The sequence below is a fragment of the Thermochaetoides thermophila genome (assembly GCF_000221225.1).
Source record: "Thermochaetoides thermophila DSM 1495 unplaced genomic scaffold scf7180000011816, whole genome shotgun sequence".
In the NCBI taxonomy this organism is placed as follows: domain Eukaryota; kingdom Fungi; phylum Ascomycota; class Sordariomycetes; order Sordariales; family Chaetomiaceae; genus Thermochaetoides; species Thermochaetoides thermophila.
Window position 1 is genome coordinate 822,457 of NW_006383032.1, and position 21,141 is coordinate 843,597.

The 21,141-nt window shown below is 52.8% G+C and overlaps 4 protein-coding genes across 4 annotated transcripts; 1 reads left to right on the plus strand and 3 right to left on the minus strand.

Moving 5' to 3' along the window:
* Window positions 1–246: 246 nt before the first annotated feature.
* CTHT_0023270 (uncharacterized protein) lies at window positions 247–786 on the minus strand (the record flags this gene model as incomplete). Its single annotated transcript, XM_006692728.1, has 1 exon — window positions 247–786. One exon carries the CDS (start codon window positions 784–786, stop codon window positions 247–249), a length of 540 nt encoding a protein of 179 aa, XP_006692791.1.
* Window positions 787–7,832: 7,046 nt separating this feature from the next.
* On the plus strand, window positions 7,833–10,668 carry CTHT_0023280 (uncharacterized protein; the record flags this gene model as incomplete). Its single annotated transcript, XM_006692729.1, has 4 exons — window positions 7,833–7,844; window positions 7,958–9,748; window positions 9,810–10,362; window positions 10,424–10,668. The coding sequence occupies 4 exons, from the start codon at window positions 7,833–7,835 to the stop codon at window positions 10,666–10,668; spliced, it is 2,601 nt and encodes an 866-aa protein (XP_006692792.1).
* A 1,701-nt stretch (window positions 10,669–12,369) lies between these two features.
* Window positions 12,370–13,854, minus strand: CTHT_0023290 (uncharacterized protein; the record flags this gene model as incomplete). The annotated part of the gene is made up of 2 exons (XM_006692730.1): window positions 12,370–13,605; window positions 13,660–13,854. The coding sequence occupies 2 exons, from the start codon at window positions 13,852–13,854 to the stop codon at window positions 12,370–12,372; spliced, it is 1,431 nt and encodes a 476-aa protein (XP_006692793.1).
* Window positions 13,855–17,057: 3,203 nt separating this feature from the next.
* CTHT_0023300 (putative vacuolar protein sorting-associated protein) lies at window positions 17,058–20,121 on the minus strand (the record flags this gene model as incomplete). The annotated part of the gene is made up of 3 exons (XM_006692731.1): window positions 17,058–17,130; window positions 17,207–19,817; window positions 19,899–20,121. The coding sequence occupies 3 exons, from the start codon at window positions 20,119–20,121 to the stop codon at window positions 17,058–17,060; spliced, it is 2,907 nt and encodes a 968-aa protein (XP_006692794.1).
* Between the last annotated feature and the right edge of the window lie 1,020 nt (window positions 20,122–21,141).

A 21,141-nucleotide genomic window follows, 5' to 3' on the forward strand; every position in this document is an offset into this window, starting at 1 on the left:
GAGTGGGAGCGGGTCGTCGAATCCTTGCGAATCAAAAAAAAGTGGTTGAATAGAACGTTGGCACACACGTGGTGGTATCTATCTTTTCGTTTCCTGTCCTCCGTAACAACTCCACAGGGCCCAATCAAATCGTAAACGATAACCGGGTGGCCTGGGTTAGGGCAGAACGACGAGTTCATATTTCCAGGAAAAAAGTAACAGAGTAACCGGGTGATCGATGTTCGGTGTCGTAGTTTATCATGCGGTTTAGTGGAGCTCCTTCTCCTTCAAGCCGCCGATCTTGTCAATGTCGACTGTATAGAACTGTGACGGGTTCTCCTTCTCATAGGCGGGGAGCTGCTCCTCGGGCAGAGGCTCCAGCCCAACCGTCGTATCACCGACTCGAACCACCACAACGCGGCCGCTCTTCCGCCGGCCTTGCTCGTCTTGCTCGTCGGGAAACGTGATGTGGATTTCCGGAACATTGTCTGGGGAGTAGGGGGGGGACTGTGGGTTTGCCAACATTGGCTGGCTATTGTTGACGACGATAACGCTCGACCGGCCATTGCCAGTTTGAATAGTTAAGCGCCGATGATTGCTTGTCCGCTTAACTTCGTTGTACTGAGGGAGTGTCTCCTGCTGCATCTGCTTTTTGCTCTTCATCCTCCTGAGCACAAGCAGGATAGCACCAGCCAGGAGGCCAACGAAAACAAGGACAAGAAGAGCGATCAGGAGATTGATGACCGCAGTGTTATCGGTAGATTTCTCGCCATCGTCGCGAGTAATGAGCCTTTTGATTGACGCCATGGCTAGTATAGAGTGCGTTGTGATTGTTGATAAGTAATAATGAGTGTCGGGGTTATCGGAATTGGGGAGGGTTTATGTATGCTTTGATGGAAGAGAATGTAGTATAAACCGTTTCGGAGCTCTAGAGCCTCGGATTGTCAGCATCATCGACTGTGTCTTCCTCTCCAGTGCCATGTCCGAAACCAATTACACGGCAGACGCAGGACGAAAAGGGCGATAAGGGAGATAGCATACGGAAGAGCTGCGGGTTTGGTGCGTTCTCAGGAAGTGCCCGCAATTGATAATGTCGCACGTCTCACCGGGACTGGCATCGACGAAAAATGATAGGACGGGGTCGACTGAAAGAGTGAAGTCGACTCCAAAGAGCGATTCCCAGCAGCGGGATGCGTTAAAGTGAGTTTGAACGAGAGGAGCGTCCCTGAAGGTCAACGCCGACGCGCTTCTTGAGATGGGTTGGGAAAAAGGAGAGGAAGAAGTGATGCAGCAGACTACACAGGCAAGCGCCCTGCACAAGTACACCAGCGTCCACCACACAAGCGCTGGATGCTGGGCTCAGGGGAGGAGCAGCGAGCGCTACCCCAGCCAGGGAAAGGGCTGAATTGGGATGAACGGCCCCAATCCAATTCGAGGGGGTGACCAATCACAAAGCGTCTGACCCTCCATCAGGGTGGGGTTCAATTTGGCCAACACCTTGCTTCGCCGGCTGTCGACGTTGGTCTGTGCGTTAGAAACGGTCTGTTTGCCAAAATTGCTGCGGTTCCTGCAGCACATCTCCACCAAAACCAGGCAACCCGTTGATCTGGTTGCCAAACGCCTTTGTTAGCATAAAAACCATTTCACCGCTTATTATTTTCGATTTTCAAGTGGAGCAAATCTCACGGAGATTTTTTTTTAAAAAAAGATCTCGATATTTTTTTGCAATGTTTCTTCGACGCCGAATACCACAGCGCGGAGGTGGTTGCTGGGCAACGGCACGCGTGGAGTAGAGCTTGACATCTTAGCCGCCCGTCTTAAGGTGACAGACCACACCTCGCGTGCTCCCCTCTGCAGGAAAACTGTTGTTGGCGCCAAAAGTCACATCCACAATCCATTGCCATCCACTCCAGGCTGACTGCAATCCGAGATGCCTCTTGTCCGATTTGACGATGCCACCGTCTTGGCCATCTTCTTCTCGGCAGGAAACGCATGATCCTGTGGGAAGCTTGCCTGCCCTCTCTCCTGCGCATGCGTAGAAGTGAGAAACTAGACAAATGGCTCTCATGAAACAGCCCAACGCCCGCTTTGACGCCAGCCTCCAAGTCGCATCTCACGTGGCATTGACCCACCATGCCGTTAACCAACGAGACATGCAGCAGCATTGGGTCCTTGGGCGGCCTGAGACAACCAGACGCTCAATCCGAAGACAAGAACTATTTGAGTTGACATACCTGTATACCTTTGCTAGTGAGTAGCAATGATGAGAAAGTGGGAGAAGGGCAAAGTGCGAGAGAGGGATGTGGTCAATAGACTTATCACATAAGAGCCCCTCTCCCACTTGGATGACCTCGGCTATCAACAATACGCTACTTGTAACATTGCACCACCTCGCCAGCAAATCCGTTTGCCGTTCACCGCCACAGTAGTGAACGGATGTCTTTTTTTAAGCACCACGAACATCACTCGCGTTACTCTTGCTAGCTCCAGGCTTTATGGTGTGACTATTGCACAGCCTAACGGTTTTGTTTCATGGTACTGCTACGATACACGAAGGCCATCAATGTTTACCAGGCAGTCTATGCCCAGAAAGACAAATTTAAAGAAGGCCTAATTGAGGGCTCACAAACAGTTCGAGGCTTCTTTCTGGGATTGGTCCATGGGCAGTCACCTTCACACCAAAACTTGTCCCTGGAAAAAGCACTTGAAATGGTTGAACGGAGAGTCGTGATCAACTGACCATACTTATGTGGTTCGTGAGAGGTGCCCTTGGGACCAACTATACCACAGCGAGCCCGAGAAGGGTAAACGCAATCCGGGCCGTTCGCGATAGCTACCCTTAAATCCTGCTACGGCCGCCGTTTCTTCAGTGTTAGCAGTGGAGGAAACCCTTATATGCTGGTGTCCCTATCACCTATAATGATCCTCGAAAAAAAAGGTTCTAACGCCAGGTTCTGGGCTGATGACACGAAAAAACACTGTACGAAGCCAGTGCCAATTATAATCATTTTGCAACTTTCTATTCGGTCCAACGCATCGCATATGCCGCTCCGGGCTCCAGGGAAGTCGTTCAATTATTTTCTTCGTTTTACTAAGCGTCGCACCCGGTGTATCAACACAAATGGAAGGGCAGTTGAACCAACTCAAATTTGTACACCCTGGAACGTGTTCCGGGGAGTATGTTTCTTCAGGGCGAGCCCGCCCAGCATCCATCAAACGGACAAATGAAGTCACTTCGTGTGGTCTGGTGCCATGTCAAGCAACTTCAGGCCGGCATCCTGGTAGCTGGAACTCAGCGAGTGTTGTCGCCTTTGAATGTATAACCCACCATTGGGCCCTCGCAACCAACCTAGAGTGTGGCGTCGTTTGTTGCTTCGGCAGCATCTCCCAATTTGCATCAAGGGGACAGTGATACAACGGATGGCTAGTACGTTCATCTTGAAACAAAGTAAGCACCTCAACATCCAAGGTGGGGTCATCGGGAACCTGTTCCACAAAGAATGCTATCAACATCTCTTCTACCGCCAAGATTCGGCGTCGAGGTCCACGCAACCGAGATCCAGTTGAGGTATTCAGCAGGGTGCGCCAGCAATTCCTGAGACATTGTCGACGATCGTGTTCACTGTTGCCTCTCCCCAGGAAGAGTGAAAACGAAGGGCGCTCTTTTCCGTGGTCAATAGGCATGCAGCATCTCGCAGTTATGGCTCTACGTCAGTTGCGCCATCTATCCCTTACTGCATGGCTTTAGGTCAGTATTTCGTCTATACGTCTGGACCCTCTCTCGCTAACAGAATTTCCATACGAGAAATGCAGGCTTGATCAGCAGGGCACCATAAGCGCACCTGGTATGGTTGCACCTAGTATCCAGCTAGCGGCCGTCTTGAGCTTTCAGAGCCGTCAAATGTGCCCTGTTTCTCCTCTCATTCGTTGCAGAGCACTCCCATTTTGTCTAAGTAAGTACTTACTTGTGCGCCGCTGCTTACCATGTACGAAAGCACCGTAGCATGGCTCTTGTACACCTCCTATGAGACGGGATGAGTGTTGTGGTTGTGATTGACTGCTCCCGTAGGTGTGGATGTGTGAAGATCGGCAGGTTCTGGTCCAGTATGAGATTCGTCCTCTCCCACATGCCTTCTCAAGTACATTACTGAGCCATCCCCCATGAACACGACATGAGGGGCGGTTTTTTCCCTGGCCAACAAGCTGATATTCATGTACGATACCTGCCTAGGCCAGACGGGAGACATAGAAAGGGGATAATCTTGTGTGTGTGCTCCGTACAAGCCGAGTGTACATACCAGCTCTGGCTACGCTATCTTTAAGATCACCTATTGATATATTCGCTGCCTGTCTTACTGCCTTTTGTTGTCTTGTCTCTTTTTATAATTTTCTTTGTCACAGACCTTTCTTTACCTGCCTATTCTCTCCCGTTGTCTACGCCTACTATTCGCGCTCAGTAACGTTTTCAGAGCAGACTGGCTTGATTCATCGAACACCAAGACGGGAGCTTAGTCGAGATCAAGGGCTACACCAAGAAGCAAACACTCGGGTGTGGCGTTTCAAGGTGCCGGGTTGGTGGACTGGGGACTCGGAGCCCACAAACGACAGGGGGAATAACGTACAAGCGGCGTACACAGTCAGCTTCGGGGCCAAAAACAGATTCATCAGCCCCAGCGCCGCTCCCTTGCCCCATATCTTCGGCCGGGTGTTCACCGAGAGTTTGGTCGTTCTTACCAACACGCATGCGGATTTATCTCACAGCATCGTCTTAGCGGAGCCAACCATCCCGGTTTTGGGTCAGGCTCGGACGAAGAGGAAGAAGACGGGGACCCGGAAGCTTCACTTTCTCTATTAACTGTGTGTTGTGACACTTATTTTGTACACACACAGTGCAGTCAGCTTGCCTTCCAAGCCGGTTTGCTGCACACCATCCACACGAGCACTGCGGACGCTGGAGCACTGCTTGTACACCAACGCTGTCAAGCAGCCAAACTGTCTGAGAAATACTCAGAGCAGCCGGGAGTTGTTGCGCTTTTGACCTGCGGCTGTGTCACCAGCGGGCGATCTCGTTGGCGCCCATTCAGTCCCCGCAAAACTAGAACTCGCCATCCCGCCGTCGCGACCTCCCAGAGCCCAACGGTTGTTTCCGCGGGGGACGGGAGCCCGAGCACAAAACGTCGACGGCGATCATCAAGCCATAATTTTGGGCGGCTCTCGGCTGGTCGCGGCCAACACGACCACGTTTTCCCATTCCACACAATCCTACATTCCAGCGCAGCCGCAACACCCCGGTGACAAGCCCTAGACGGAGTGAACCATCAACCCAACAGCGGTGTTGAAACGGGCAATCCTACCCTAAGCCTCGAGATTTGACGGCTTGACGTCGGGGCACACTTCTTGGGGGCTCTTTGGGTGGTTCTTGGACGGTGTCTGTGGTGGAGCCCAGCTCAGCGATCCACACGACGGATTTCACAAGGTGTGGTTGAAAGGGGGCCGCATGTAACCTCGAAGCCCCACATTTTTCTACACAGCCGAAGCTGGGATCCCACTTGGAAGCCCACCAAGCCCACCACACATGCGACAAGCTCCCGCAGGCATTGTGCACTAAAAAGAGGGGACGCTGGGTCTCTGGGTCGCTGGGTCGGAGAGGGCACCTATAGCTCTCGTTGGTCCCATCGTGGATCGCTTTTCCGTTCTGGTGGCTGCATCCTGCTGCCGCCCGTTTGAACATCGAAATTTGACAAATTCGCCCACGCGAGTCTCAAACGACTCGGCTGCTTGCCCGGCAACTCACTTGCAAGGCTGCAAGACTGCAAGGACTGCAAACTGGAAGTGTGTGCGTGCAAGACCAGCATTGGGGCTGGCCTGGCTGTCGCTCGCTTCTCAGGTTGTTTATTTCACACACGCCATTGACTGCATTTGTTGCAACGCGGGGCATCCATCCATCAGCCGTGCGGCACGGCAAACATTGGATCTGCTCCATCGCTCCATCGCTTCAAGCTCCAAGCTCTAAGCACTGCTGCACTCATCATTCCATTGGTAATAGCCACGCTATCCGTCCTTCCAAACCTGCAGCTGCTCCCCAGCGGCTCCAAAAAGGCTCCAGACTAGGCGCTTGTCCTGCCCAGAAAGCAGTGCTGGATAGGTAGGAAGGCCAAAGCCTCAGGTTACGGGGACGGTGTACATCCTGGCAGTTTCCAGTTTCCACTCCCGTCGCGCACTCCCGTCGTCGGTCGGCCGTCCGTCGGTCGTCTGAAGTTGGAGGCCAGGTGTCAGGATTTGCAACGACAAGAGGCCCACCCGAGTGAGATCTCGCCGCGTCGAAGCCCCTCCCTGACTGGCCGGGTGCTGGACACGGAGACCCCTAAAAGGGCGATCAAAGCTGAGACCAGCTCCTGGAAAAGCCAAAGGGAAAAAAAATTCGAAATCCCAGAAAAGCGCTCCAGACCGTATCCCCCACAGCGGCTTCTTTTTTGGGGTGCCCAGGGTGACTGGGTCCCATCCCCTCTGCGTCTTAGCGTCCACAGCACCCGTGGGCTGGACCCTGGTCCCCCGATCTAACGTTAGCCTGGCTAAACCCACAGCGCAGGTAACCTTCGATTGCGCCTGCAGCTCTGGAACAGCTCCTGGCCCTAACCTGAACAACTTGTTCTTCTCTCGCCATCACAGCCGCATCATCTTCCTCGTGTGCGTGCGAAAGCCTGCATCTGGCACCCGGCGGGCAAAATCCTCGAGACGCAGCGTTCTGCAGCCAATCCCCATCTGGCTGCACGTGAATTTCATCCCGTCTCTGGACGCGAGAGAGACAGAGAGCGAGAGAGCACGAGAGCGGAAAGTTCTAGCTGCCTGCCTACCCGCCTGCCGATCGCCATCCAAATCCACTTGTGCCTTGCGCATCGCGACATCCGCAGCTGCCCGGCCTCCGGGAGCAGCGCATCGACCAAGAGACCGCACCAACGTACGAAACGACGCTGCACGCATCATATTCACTTTGTCCGGTTCTTGACCCATCCTCAGCCGTGCTTCTATCTCCATATCGACGTCAGCCTGTCCAAAATCTGTGCGTTCAGCGTCCATCACAAGCGTTCAGTGACGCATGCCCGTGATCGCCCACCGGTCTTTGAATACAAAAACACAACTCGCCCACGCAGACCTTTCTTCTCCTATCATCACCTTCGAACAACATACGTTCGATTGTCTACCATCGCGAATCGCAAGCTTTCTACAACCTACTTACGTTTGCAACCACGCCCAAAACGCCGTTGGAACCCGTGTCTGTGAATAGCTGCAGCTTTGATTTACACGGATACCCAAGTGCCTTGTAGTAAGCTGTTGCCCCTCTTTATTCGATATATCCAAGTCACTGCACTTAACTACTTCATCACTGCTCCCCCCTCCCCCCGTTTGTTCCACGGCTCGCTGTCTGGTAAGGAGGAGACGCGAGGGGCTTTCAAATCCACAATCGAAATCACGGACGGCCTGAACTTGCCCCTCCCGAAAGCTTGGCCAGGCTCTGGGATAGCTGCGGCACCTGAACCGGTCGCTCCAGCCTTACCAACGCCCCTCGTTCGTTTCCTCTCCCCTCCCCCACATGGTGACCACAGCGCAGTACTCGTTTGACTCTAGCTTTTCCGTGTCTGCCCTATTGTTCAGTATGTGCTGACCTCGTCGTTACCATCTTGCAGCATCCGTGCTTTTCGGTATTGGATTTCGCTTTGATCCTACGTTAACCGAACTCGAACCTTGTCAACTACATTCGTTGTGTCAACTCGATCCTCGAGACATTTCACGATCCGGCTCAAAAGCACAAAACGCATCTACAAACGCTCTGGCACACATAGACTACATCCAGCATGACAAATTCTGTAAGAGTTTCCTTTTCTTCCCGCCCTTTGGAAACTACTCTTCTTGAACATGACGCACTGAGCAGACCTCGATGACTTGGATCGTGCTGACAACCGCTTGGTCTTCTAACCAGCCTCGACCCACAATCGCGACAACTAGTCGCTTCTTCGGGGCTTCCTCAAGCTCCACGGGGAATGGTAATGGCAGATCTCAGCAGCAAGAGTTGGTGAACGGGAATGGATTTACAGGCTGGCCAACCGGCACTTCGAGCATCTGGGGGACCAATGGGGTCTCGAACTCATTGCCTAATGGCGCAGGAGCTGCCAGTGTTCGTCGGGGTTCTTCGACAATCGAGACGCTATCGAGGGCAGCGGATGGGCTGTCGAGGTCCAATGATGTGGATGGTAGCTCGGTCACAAATGGTGGGCATGCCCTCGCCAGCTGGACTTCCCCGTGGAGCCAGACCGCATCACTGCCGCGCCCTCAATCGGGAAACACATCTCCTCGGAGTCATGCCTCGGTCTACGAAACTTACGGATCGACGGCACAGCTGGACTCTACGCCATCCAATGCCCAGAGGACGCAAGCACGGTCCAGACCGCAAACATCCTCGATGGAGCCCTCCTACAACAACACATCTTTTGCCGACTACCCCCATGAGAATGGCACTTCCGATTCTTATCCCCAGCTCAGGGCTGATTCGGAGAGGTTCACCGCGTTTCCTCGGAACCAGCGGCCGTTTGGGCAGTCCCTTTTGAATGGAGCTGTTGGAACAAACCACTCGGAGGGCACAAGAACTTCTTTGCCACACCCGTTTGGAGGGTTCGCGTATCCTCCATCGGCTTCGCATTCTCAGCGACCCTCTCTTGCTGCAATCTCGACGGGATATAACGTCTCTAACACCAATGGACATGCTGAGGAGACTTCGAGTATATCCGACATTGAAAACACACTGCGTAATGTCACAATCGGGAGTGGCTTGAACGGCATTGCAAGTAACGGTGGTTCTAATGGAGTCTCCAATGGCGTCTCAAACGGCCTCTCGAACGGCCTCTCGAACGGCGCTCCAACAAGCGGTTTTGGGAGCTTTGGGTCGTCCACAAATGGTTCCCAGGCTTTCCAGTTCAACCCTATCTCGCAGCCATGGGAAAGTTCTCAGGAAAATCCTCTTGGTTTTGGTGCCGCCCGGCCTACGCTTCCGACTCCTGCTCCGACTCCTGCAGATGACGTCGCTTACTTCGCTGCTCTTGCCAGCGCGCTGAATGGCTCCAGGACTAGTCAGCAGCAACAGACGATGAACCTATGGGCCCCATCATCCTCACAACAGGATCCCAGGGTGCGGCCAGATATGGATCGTCGAGGTTTCAACCAGCCTTTCCTCCAGGCTCCCCAAACGTTGATGCCCCCCAGTTCGTTCTATGGAGCGAACTTCCCGCCTTATCCACCAGCGCCGTTCGATACTTACTCCCCTGTGAGGCCTAACTTCCCTTCGATGTCTGCGGTTCCACTTCTGAATCTTTATGGCATCGGGCCTGGAGCCGTCCCATTCGGCTCCCGAGACCATGACCCTTCCCGCGATGTCCGGAGCGTCCTTCTTGAAGAGTTTAAGTCGAGCTCCAAGTCTTCAAAGCGCTGGGAGCTTAAAGACATACGTGGTCACATCGTTGAGTTTAGTGGTGATCAAGATGGCTCGCGATTCATCCAGCAAAAACTGCTGACCGCGAACAGCGAGGAAAAGGAGTGGATCTTCCGTGAGATTGAGCCAAATGCTGTCCAACTGATGAAAGACCTGTTTGGCAACTACGTGATTCAAAAGTTTTTTGAGCACGGCAGCATGGCACACAAGACGAAGCTCGCTCAAGCAATGCACGGCAAAATGTTTGATCTTTCCACTCAAACATATGGATGCCGAGTCGTACAAAAGGTAAGGAGTCCACATATAGAGTTTTAAGAATGACAGACGTCCGTGACTGACTTTTGCATAGGCTTTGGAGCATGTTCTCGTCGAAGAGCAAGCTGTCCTCGTCAAGGAGCTACAGCCGGAGATCCTCAAGGTGATCAAGAACCAGAACGGCAATCATGTCGTCCAGCAAATCATTGCCGTAGTCTCGCGGTCAGAGATCGATTTCATCATGGACAGCATGAAAGGTCGGATCAGCGAGCTGGCCTCCGATGCATACGCATGTCGCGTCGTTCAGAGGGTGCTGGAACGGGGCACCGATGATGACAAGGCCTTCATCCTGAAGGAGCTTCACGCTTGCGCGCAGATGCTCGTAGTGGACCAGTACGGCAACTATGTGGCTCAACACGTCATTCAGCACGGCAAACCCGAAGACCGATCGAAGATGATCGAAGTCGTGATCCCGCAGGTTGTTGGGCTCTCCAAGCACAAATTTGCTTCCAACGTGGTCGAGACTTGCATTGCACATGGCACGCCTGAGCAACAGCGTGCCATTAGGGACCAAATTTTGCCAGCAAATGACACCCAGAATTCGCTCCTGCAGTTGATGAAGGATCCTTATGGCAACTATGTCATCCGTACGTCATGTGTTACTATTTGCGACCTGACGAGAACCCTCCTTGCTAACGTGTGGACCAGAGAAACTACTTGACACTCTTAAGGGTCAAGACCGCGATGTCCTGTGTGTGAAAATGCGCCCACTTTTCGATATTTTGAGGAAGCAAGGCCATTCCGGACGGCAGGCGGCAGCCGTTGACCGGTTATGGGCAGCCATCAACCGCCCGCAGCCCCAGCCACAAGTTCAGGCCCAGGCTGCCACTCAGAACGGCAACTCTACTCAATCCAACCACCCTGCTCCAAGTTCGTCTGAAATTGCTTCCTAGCTCCGGATCTCTGGTGCCGGGGGGCTTCCCCTCAGCTCTCATCAGGCTGCTTCTACTCAAGCGAACGGTTCTTCATTGGTGACAACCAGTGAAAACAAAGACTCCGGATGCCTGACATGATTCAGGAACATCTAGGCACCAGTTGACATTTGCTGAAAGTCTCAAACGCCATGGCCTGGGGTGCTTCTTTTCTTTTACACAATGCTGGTTTTCGGCTTTTACGAATACTTAATACCGTTTGCCTTTGGGGCAAACCGCACCCAGAATCAAACGCGTTTTGGGGAAAGCGTTGGGATGCGTACCTTTTTTTCCCGGGGCTTTCGGGGGAAGGGGGGGTTTTACCTGATACCATATACCATACTCGTTCCAGTACACAGCACGGCCCGAGCAACGTATCTATATATACCTCTCTAGCTATTCATGTTCGAACTGGCACTCATATTTTCACCTTGTTTTTAACAGCCATCGGGTCGAATTGTCGCTATCTTTTCTTCATCTTGTTGTTTGTTCCCGGGGCTCAGCATTTGCTCCGCTTTATTCTCTTGTGCCAAGTTCTTCCGGTCTATGGTACTGGTTTAGGCTGGGCCGGCCTGGTCGCCCCCGACCTCTCCGATAAAGATAGTGACGGACGGCAAGATGAGAAGACGACAGTAAGTCACTGGACCTCAGTACAGGTTGGGATGGAATAGGATCGGCTTCTCTGGGACGGCATGGGACAAACAAAGGGTAGGGCGTCTGGCGTGTTGAGTGTATGGCGGATGGATTCGGTTCACCACAGTATTCTTATGGTCAATGATCATGATGATGGGTATTCATTTCTGGGCTTCTTCCTCTCGGGTGCCTGGGTTTGCTACTTCTTGTTGTGCTTTATTACAACCATTTAGAGAACGGCGACCTGTTTTGACAATTCAGTTCGAGGTTGTCCATGATGGAACCTCTGCCTGCTTTAAGTTATCTTCAGGGACTGTATTGTAATTGCTTGCTGTGGTTAGTTATTTTTTTTTTTTTTTGAGATGTTAAGTACATAGAATTTAACGTTCTTTCATCGCCGGAAAAGTAATTTGTTAGACGGTACTAAGCTTTCTCGAAAGTGTGTGATTTTTGCTTGCCTTCAAAGCCGAAAGCGATATTCAAACAGCCAAAGCCTTCAGTTGCCACGTGAAATGGTTGCCATGAGCATCCATTCATACATGACATTGTTGCAACGCTCCACGTAGAGTGATTAAAACTAGGCAGCTGATTCAGTAATTGCTGGCTCTCTGCTATCTGCATGTAACAGTACCAGTATCGTGACAATGTAGCTTCCGGACATGCCATAATGGGCATCCAGCTGCTTCCCGTCTATCGTCTCTAATAGCTGACATGAATAATGCAAGACACCTCTCTCTGACCACACAATGCTCAATTGTCCAAGACACACAGTTCGAGATTCCCTGTCATTCCATGCCGTAAAGCGTCCAAGCCTTGCAGACTGTTTTTGTTTTCCAGAAAAATCTTAGACGCCAAAACCCAAAACCCAGTACCACGAAAACTAACACTTTTCCCCCAAAATGATGAACGCCGAGGCAATGCAAAGGTGGATTATTAGACACCCGTATGCAGCACAAAAACTCCAAAAAAGAAGGTAGATTTTTTCTAGAAAAACAAAACAACAACAAAAAAAAAAGAAACAAATCGAGAACATTAAATCACTCGGACCCATTATATCATGAGCAACATGCCCACGACAATTGCGACACCTGCAGCCAACCCAGAGGCAGTCAAGCCTGATGTAAATATTATGGACCCGGCGGCAGCATTATTGATGCCTGTGGCGGCGTTGGGACCGTGCAGGCCTTCGGTAGCAGCAACCGGGTTGGCGACGCGAGTTGCACCCGGGATGGCGTTCTCGCCCGTGCCGATTTCGAGCACGCGGCTGGTCGTGGCGTTGAAGCGGGTGGGAGCAAGGGCGATCTCGTTATTGTCAAGGTCGTAGACCACATAGGCCGAGCGCAGGAAGGTGTCGCCCAGCACGTTGGTGCCGGCGCCGGCGGGGGCGATGCCGAACAGGCAGGCAGGCTGGCCATTCGAGAAGGTTGGACGCTTGCCGTTGGAAACCAGGATGTCGAGGACCAGCTCGTTCATGTCGACTGCGATGGTCGGCTCGGTGAAGGTGAAGAGCAGTTGGGTAGTGTTTTGGGCGGCGGAGCAGGGGATATAGGCGGCGTTGGCGCCCGCGTCGAAGGTCGCGCCGACGAGGCTGTAGATTTCTTGCACGAGGGGATCGGGGAGGTAGGTGAGCGAGGAGCCCGTATCAAGCAGAACCGCGAGGGCAAGATCGCCGCCGATGGCGTGGTCGCCCAGCTGCAGCTTGGTGAGGGTGATGAAAAACTCTGCGTAAATGCCGGCTTCGGACTCGACAGGAAGAATCTTCAGCGTGCCAGAATATCTTTCAGTGTCGATGCCGCCGAAAAGAATGTTGCCGGTATTGGCACTGAGGTCGTTCAGCCATAGGCTGTACGCCTTGGACCGGATAGCACCATCGGCGACGAGCTGGGCCGGGAGGTTGTTGTAGGCCTTTTTGCCGGCGCGGCCGACCTGGACTTCGTTGAGGGGATAGCCGATGCCGAGGATACCTTGGTTGTTAGAACTTTCATAACCGATACCGAACTGAAGCCGCTCAATCTTCTTTCCGCCGATGGTGATGGTGTCTGAGGCGTAGTCACCGCTCGCCCCCGAACCGTCGACGTACGAGATGTTGAACCAACTGCCAACGTATTCGTAGGTCGAAGACGAGTTTGCCGAGTAGGTGCCCGCAAAGGCGCACGGATTGTCAGAGGACTGGCAAAGCGACGAGCCTGGGGTGTTGACCCAGAGGTCGCTACTACCGGTGTCGATGTGCAACCTCAGAGAGGTCGGGGGGGTGCCGATAGTGATGTTGATCAAGTAGAGTGTTTCCTGCCCAACAGTTAGTTGTGAGTGCTCGGAGCCCAGGAGGGAGTGAAGTCATACCTCATTATCCAAGCCTACTGTGACAGTACCCCTTTTCCTGAGATTGTCTCTGTGGACGGGATGCCGCGCTGGGCGCCGCTCAGTTTCCAAATTGACAACTCTCAAGCCATCTTCCCTGGTCTGCGGTAGTGACACTGCGGGTATGGGCTTGAAAAAGAACGAGGACAGGACGGCGAAAAAAGAAGTTGATTTCATGATTGACGCTACTTCTCCTTCTCCTTCTTCTTCTTCTTTCTTTTCTCTTTTGGATTTCTGATGGCCGGAGGGATGAGCACAAGAATAACCGAGTCTAAGGCCCATCAAAATGTCGTAGTGATCGTGTATGTATGTTGTACGGAGTAGGGGGGTTATGGTGTAGCGAACATGAGGTGATGGAGGGAACAAAGAGAGCGAGAATAATGTTAATGAGCGCTATAATAATAACATTTAAAGAGAGCCCGAGTAGATATCTAAGCACACAGGCTAGAACATATGAAAGTAGTTGACTTTTCAGGTGGCAACCTTTTTGGCTTTGGGGCAGTGTAGAGTCGTCTGGACAAAGCTGCAGCAAACATTCGTCATGCGTTTGGAATGCACCGCAATACTCCAGACTTTGTCCGATCAAACCCGAGCGTCTGTGGTCTGCACTGTGCTGCTGCTCAAGCAATGCTGCTCAGTGCAGGCAAGGGGGGCGCACGAAGTCAATGGCGGCGGTTGTCAAAATCAACAATGACAACAACGAACATGACAGCGGTTTCGGGGCCAGACGGAGTCGGCAAAGCAGTAACCAGGAACCGGGGTACAGTGAGTTTATTGCTTCGCTGAGCTGGTAGGCCGCTCGCTCCCACAAGAGTTTACTGATCACAAACTAAAGATGCGATGAGGGAAAATAAAGAGCTCCAGAGTCCAGGACGTGGCGGCCACCAGAGCACTCATAAATGCCGTACGGAGCTAATTTGTAAAAAGCATCCATAAAAAAGAGGATCCATGCCCAGCCTCCAGGAAGCGCCAAGCATGATGTGTCGGGATAATGGGCAGCGGACAGCGGCTCTGTCAAGCGCCGGAGGAGCTGGGTTGCTAGATACTTAGCGTGGACATGGAACACCGCACCACCACCACCACCACCACCACCACCGCCGCGGTTGTGTATGACGGTCTGACGGTCTGAGGGTCTGACGGTGTTTTGGAGGAGAAAAGAACTCTACAGCCAAATGGAATGCTCGGAAGACCGGAACGTGATTGACGATGCAAGTTGACGCAAACCACTCAGATGCTTCTTGGCACGCAGCCTCTTGCTGAAGAATCAGGATCGAGACGCAGGATACTTGACGCAGGTGAATTTGAACGGGAGGTGAGGTGACGGACGTGATGAATGCAAGGCTGTGAGAGCTGTTGGCCGCGAAACATCAAGTTAGGTCAAGGTAGGGATCTATACCACACCAGGCACATCCGTACATGCACGGCTTACCTGGGTTAAAATTAAAAGTCTCCGCCGATGTACGTAACCCAAGATCCAGGAACAGAGCAAACGATGAGAGCAATGGGGAACAATTGGTGGTCCGTGGCCCAGCCATATGGAGAGACGACGCGCGGCCCCACACCACACCGTCGCAGCAATCGAGCGATCTGCCGGAGAGCAAACTGGAGCCGGGGCTGGCGCGCTTGCAAGAAAATGATCACGAGAGCGTGCCATTTACTGGTGCGGGAGAAGCGTCCCTCCTCGCAGACGAAACATGATCCGGAGGGTTCTGACACAGAGCCGCGGGGCATCATACAGGCTTGGCATCGTTGTTTCTGCTGCGCTCTCAGCCTCTAGACTCTGGCTGCGAGAAAGCGTGAATCGTGAATCAACCGTTGCATTGGATTTCATTCATCGGATCCCACCTGCCATCGATTGCCATGGACATTGCCATTGCCCAAGCCAATACACTGCCTCTAAGTGTCAATTGATTCGTTGATTGGCTGCTCATTGCTAGGGCGATGGAGATTTGATTGCTTGTGTATGTATATGCATGGTCTGCACCATGTGGATGCTATCACCTTCGGGACGTTATGATGATGTTGTTTACAGATACAGAAGTGATCAAGATGAAAAATCAGCTTTGCGATCACATTTTCACATCCAGGCAGGTCACCGTCGTGAAGACACGTGCCACACCTCCCGCATTCAAGCACGTGCCGGTTCACGAGCAATTCCCAAGAGGGCCGTGGGACAGCAAGCCTGTGCGCTCAACACCCTCAGATGAGTCCCGTGCTAAAGAATTTAGCGTCCATCTCATGTCCAGTGGTACTCAAGTGTACTGGGACAAGTAAAGCTCCAACCATGTGGGACGTTGCAGCAACACAAACCACATCTGATTTTCTCCTGGTCCAACCGCTAATCGCTCAAGCGCTCTCCTTGCCAAGCATCATGATGCCCCGGAATCAAGCCTGCGAGGAGATCCACTTAGCGCCTCATCGGGCTTAGCTCACCACATCCCGGGAGCGGTCAACCCCACACACTTCAGCTGGACCGGGCCGGCCAGGTCGTTTGAGTCCCAGGTTCAAAACTCCAGATGAATTTTCACATGAGACTGGTCCTTCAATGCCCTCACACAACTTCCTCTCGCGAACTGCATGGCCAGCGTCTGTTGAGCATTTTTTCTGCAAACATGGGCAACCGTGTCGGCATTCAAGTTCTCACGGTCCGGTAGACGACAGCTACACGAGGGAAAAAAAAAAACAAAAACACCATCTCCTACCTCCTGATGCTGACTACCGTACGTTGCCCTACCGTAGCGCTGAATGGAAGCGCTTTCAGTTTTCATCCCATCTTGTTGGCGCTGAAAGATGGTCTTGCTGCTCTTACAGAACATGAATGAAAGGCCTCAAGTAGTGAGCAGTATGCAGTATGCGTAGGAGAAAAGTAAACGAAAGGGAAAACGAGCTGGCGACCTTTTTTTTTTTTTTTTGGGAAGGAGGGTTTACAGGGGAGGAGTAAGCCAAAATATATTCTTCGTATTTCTTTCTTTCCTCTCCTGCCTGCATCACTGATTCGTAATATATCTAGTATCATGGAAATTTGAATTGGCCATGGTTCTGGACTGAACTGTTGAGGCAGAAACGTCTTGCTTTCGATTGCTTTCAACTGTCCAATCATCCCAGAGACTTGATCATCTTCGAATGCCTTAGTTAAAATGCAGGTTGCAGAACAGCTCCTGGAATTGCGGTTCTGCCTCGTGTTGGCAATATATGAAGCTGTCAAAGCTGGCCTTGCAAGATGAAGTTTTGAGCGACTGACATTTGGTAGCAGCGGGGAGAAGTTCCTGGAGAACTCCAGACAAAAACCAGATGTTCTGTTACAAGAAACTGGGTATCATTCTCCGCACCATACAGGTCATCATACAAAACCTTAATGTACCATGCAAACGGCACAGCGACTAAAGCGCCCATTCGTCCTTATCGTCATCATCCTTGATGAACGGCTCATTGATCCTCCGAATAGCGTAATCACTGCATAGAATGCTGTTCTCGTCGTTAACGTCACATCGCAAGCTCAGCATGAATTGCTTTCAAGGAGTAAACTCACCAAGCAGAAGCAATCAGAGCATCCAACTCCGCAATCATCGCCTCCCTCTTCTCCCCATTGACCAAGCCCTTACTAATCTGCACCTGACACTCCTTGATTCTCCTTGCTTTCGCAGGCGGGGCCTGCTCCAACACTCTCCTGGCCAGACAGTCTGAATGGAATGCGTGCTGGCAGGGAAACACGAAAAACTGCCTGCTCAGCAGCGGCAGTCCACAGGCATAGCACTTCTCACCGGGCTCGACTATCGCGTACCGCTTGTCGAGCGCTGCGATATCCACCTTGATGTTGGCTGCCGTCTGGCTCGCTTCGTCCATTTCGCGCCGCAGCGCGTCGATGTTGCGGCTGTAGTCTTCCAGAGCCGCGCAAATCTCTTCTTTAAAGTCATCAATCACCACGAAATCCGGGAAGAAGGGGATCAAATCCTCAATCTTGAGCAGGTCACACCGGCGCAGGAAGTCAATGGCCGTCTTGATGCCATCTGACTGCTGCGATATCACCTTTTTGGCGACCTTCAACCATAGCTTCTTCCGCAGCTGTGGGTTGGAAATGGGCCTATCGGCGATAATGGACGCCAGCTCAACCTCGTCGTGGGCTAGCGCCAGATCCACCGCCGCCCCGTACTGACCCATGCTGGTGTAGATATGTGCGCATGACAATACGCGGCGGTGCTGGATGCACAGGCGTAGAGCAAAGTCCGGATCGTAGTTCGGCTCTTCTCCTTGGGACTCGAGATATTCAAGCAGGGCAGACTCATCCTTGGACGGATGGGATGCATAGATAGAGACAAGTGTATTATGCACCGCCGAGTCGGTTGAGCCAAGCTGGTTGACGACGTACAGAAGATAGCGAACGGCCTGGTTTTGGGCCAGCGGACCCTTGTAGTTTCTGTCGTACTCCAGCATCGCCGGAATGAGGTTGCGCGGATTGAGATTGCTCTGACGCATGAGGATCTCGACTAGCTCAGTGGCAGCATGGGTCATAAGCACGCTGCTATATCGATAAAAGACTTCGGGATCCGTCTGCTTCTTGAGCACCTTCAGCGCCTCAGTCCAGCGTTCCCGCTGAACCCAGTATGAAAGGACATAGTTGTAATCGTTGATCGCGTTAGCGTAGTAGAGAAGCTCCTCTTCCCTCCCGTGGCTGCCAATCACATCGTAGACTGTCTTACGGTCGAGATCCCCTTTGTGTTTATTGATGAAATCCTGGAACTCGGCACGAACAGCTTCCAGCTGCTCCTTGGTCTGATTCGGGTTGAGCGTCTCGGAGAGCTCTGCTCCTGTTATGATGGTATCGTCGAGCGAGTTTAGCTTGGCCATGAACACCTCAATCAACCACGTTGCTATCATCACCCGCTGCATGACTGCTGACTTTTTGTATGTACCCAACTTAGTTAATAGATATTTGCGCAGGGCATCTGGTTGTTCGTTGTCGATGAACGTGAGCGCCACCTCCTCAAAAGGCTTGCTGCTCTTGCCGTAAACGGCGGCAGCTTCGAGAAATTGTCCCTTGCTTACAAGATGGTCCCCTGACGCGATGGCCACAGCATCTTTTTCGGCTGGCGTGTGCGCATATTGCAAGGCGGCATCGAACTGCTGCAGCTGCAACATAATCTTCCAGATATCACGGTCCTCATCCCTTGGGACTATCTCAAAGATCTCCTGCGGTGTAAACAGCCAAAAAGTGCTCTTCTGCTGATCCACACAAAGCCCAACCGCTTTCTGGCCGGGGTTCAGGATGGTCTGGTCGTAAATAATTGATCCGGTCAGCCGGTTGGCAATCACGACCCGACCGGCAACGAGGCTCACGATATGCCACTGTGTGAGCGCCACTGCATCAACATACTCGGTTGATAGCTGCCTCCGGGACGCCCCTTCGGGGTTGGCCAGCTGAGCCCGCGGAAGCAGCTTGGCCTCGGCAAAGACCTTGGCCCCTAGCTCAGACAGAGGGCCTTTAAGGAGGAGTTTCCCATGGTACACGCCGTGTGATGACAACCAGGCAAACGCGCGCTCAGGAACTTCATCCTCGCGGAACCGGGGTGACGGCTGCTCTGCGTCTGGAGACACAACCAACATGGACATAGCCGCAGCCGAGGCGCCTGACAAGGCATGGACTGTGGGCTGCTCTGCTTCAAACAACTTATCATAAATGGATGCGCCACCACCACTGTCATGCCCCCGACCAATCTTCCCAACCCAATGGAAGAGCCGGCTCGAGGTAGCGACCAACACGCGCCGCGTATCCTTGTGGCCAGGTAACGAGTCTGCCCAAAGTCCGGTAATGGGACCATCCGGAAGCTTCTGCACCAGCTTCAGATATTTGTCCTCCCGGCGGTAAAACTCTGTAGAGGTCTCGATGTAGGCCTCGTAGATGTTGCCATCTGCGGCGCCAATGAGGATTTCGCGCGTTGACTGGGTAGGAAGCGCAGGACTCCAGGCAATGCTTTCGATTACGACGCCACGCAGGCGGGCAAGCGGCCGTGGCTGGCGTGACTGCGAGTGTAGATAGTAGTTCTCGCCGAGGGACGTGCAAATGATGAGGTGCGAGGCGGTTGGGTCCAGAAACATGCGCCGAATGACGCCTACCTCTGACGGCTTCTTGGGGAGATCGATGTCTGGGAACAACGGAAAAGGTCAGTGACTGCTTGTTCCAAGACCGTAATTATAGGGGGATATGGGATGGAGGGTGCACACACCGTCGATGTCCTCTGGCTTGTTGAGATCGATCCGCAATATCCTGCCGTTGGAGAGAGCGATGACGAGGACGTTGTTGGCAGCTTGGCCGGCCACAAAGTCGGCGGCAACAGAGAACTGAAGCTGGACAGGCAAGACCTCAAAGATAGGGAGGGTCGCGTCGGCGAGCTGGAGGTTGGCGATAGCGTCGGCGGCGGCGAAGCCGCTGGACAGATCGAGCGCCATTGGGACGAGAGGGTTATGGCGTCAGGACATCAGATACCGTATCAGATCCGCATGTTGAATCGGGCAAGGTAAGCACTTGGGCTTCCAAGTCCGAGAAGAAGTGTTAAGTGTCGGGTATGGTCGGTGGCGTGTGTGCAAGTTGCTTAGGTTGGTTAGGGGTTCCAAGCTGCCGGGGCTGCTGTGTTTAATGGTTGGGACCGTGGAAAAGTGGTGCGGGAGGAAGGTCCTGTCTGTCGGCGTCATCACCGCGCCAGCTCCTCTCAGTTGTGACCCCAGCAGCTTGGGCAAGGGCACGGGCTCAAGGAGTTGGGGCTCCCTCCCCCACAGCAGCTCCCCGCACATACAAACGGTACCGTGTGTGCCTGTAAAAGCGTGGAGAGCCTCCCAAGTCCCGACTGACCGTTGCGGCGTTTCCGCCTGGCTCGCATTTGGATTGTACGAGATCATCAGTCTTCATCCCTCAAGAGGATATCCATTTTATTTCCACTACTACGCATTATACCGATTCACCTTACGAATGAGCCGGTTCGCTGGCAGAAAGCGCTGCTTGTATAACCTCACGTATGGCATGTCAGGTCTGGTACTGGGTACCTTACTTCAACATATAGCATAATACTGGCGAAATACTCCCCCCTCCCCCCCGTCTTACCCCTAAACCTCCATCTTCTCTCCGTCGGTCACTCTTCACATCTCCCCTCTTCTCCTGGCTGCCGTCAAGCTGTTTGGTCCAAGTCATTTCAAGACCGTCCATGTGCAGCATGCCGACGTGAATCCTCGGTCCGTGGAAGCCCAATGGGTACGTAAACGCATTATGTACACGCAAAGAGTCGATGGGTATCTACATGACTGTCAACATGTCCTCTCCTGTCCTGCATCATGGCACAAACTACCGGTAGGTAGGTAGGGTCGGTAGGTGACTTAGGCATGCTTGCCGCTCGCTAGTCCGTGCCATCGCTTATTGGCGAAGACCTTGGAACGTGCCCCCGTCATTCCATCCGTTCCCTCACCTTCTCACCTCTT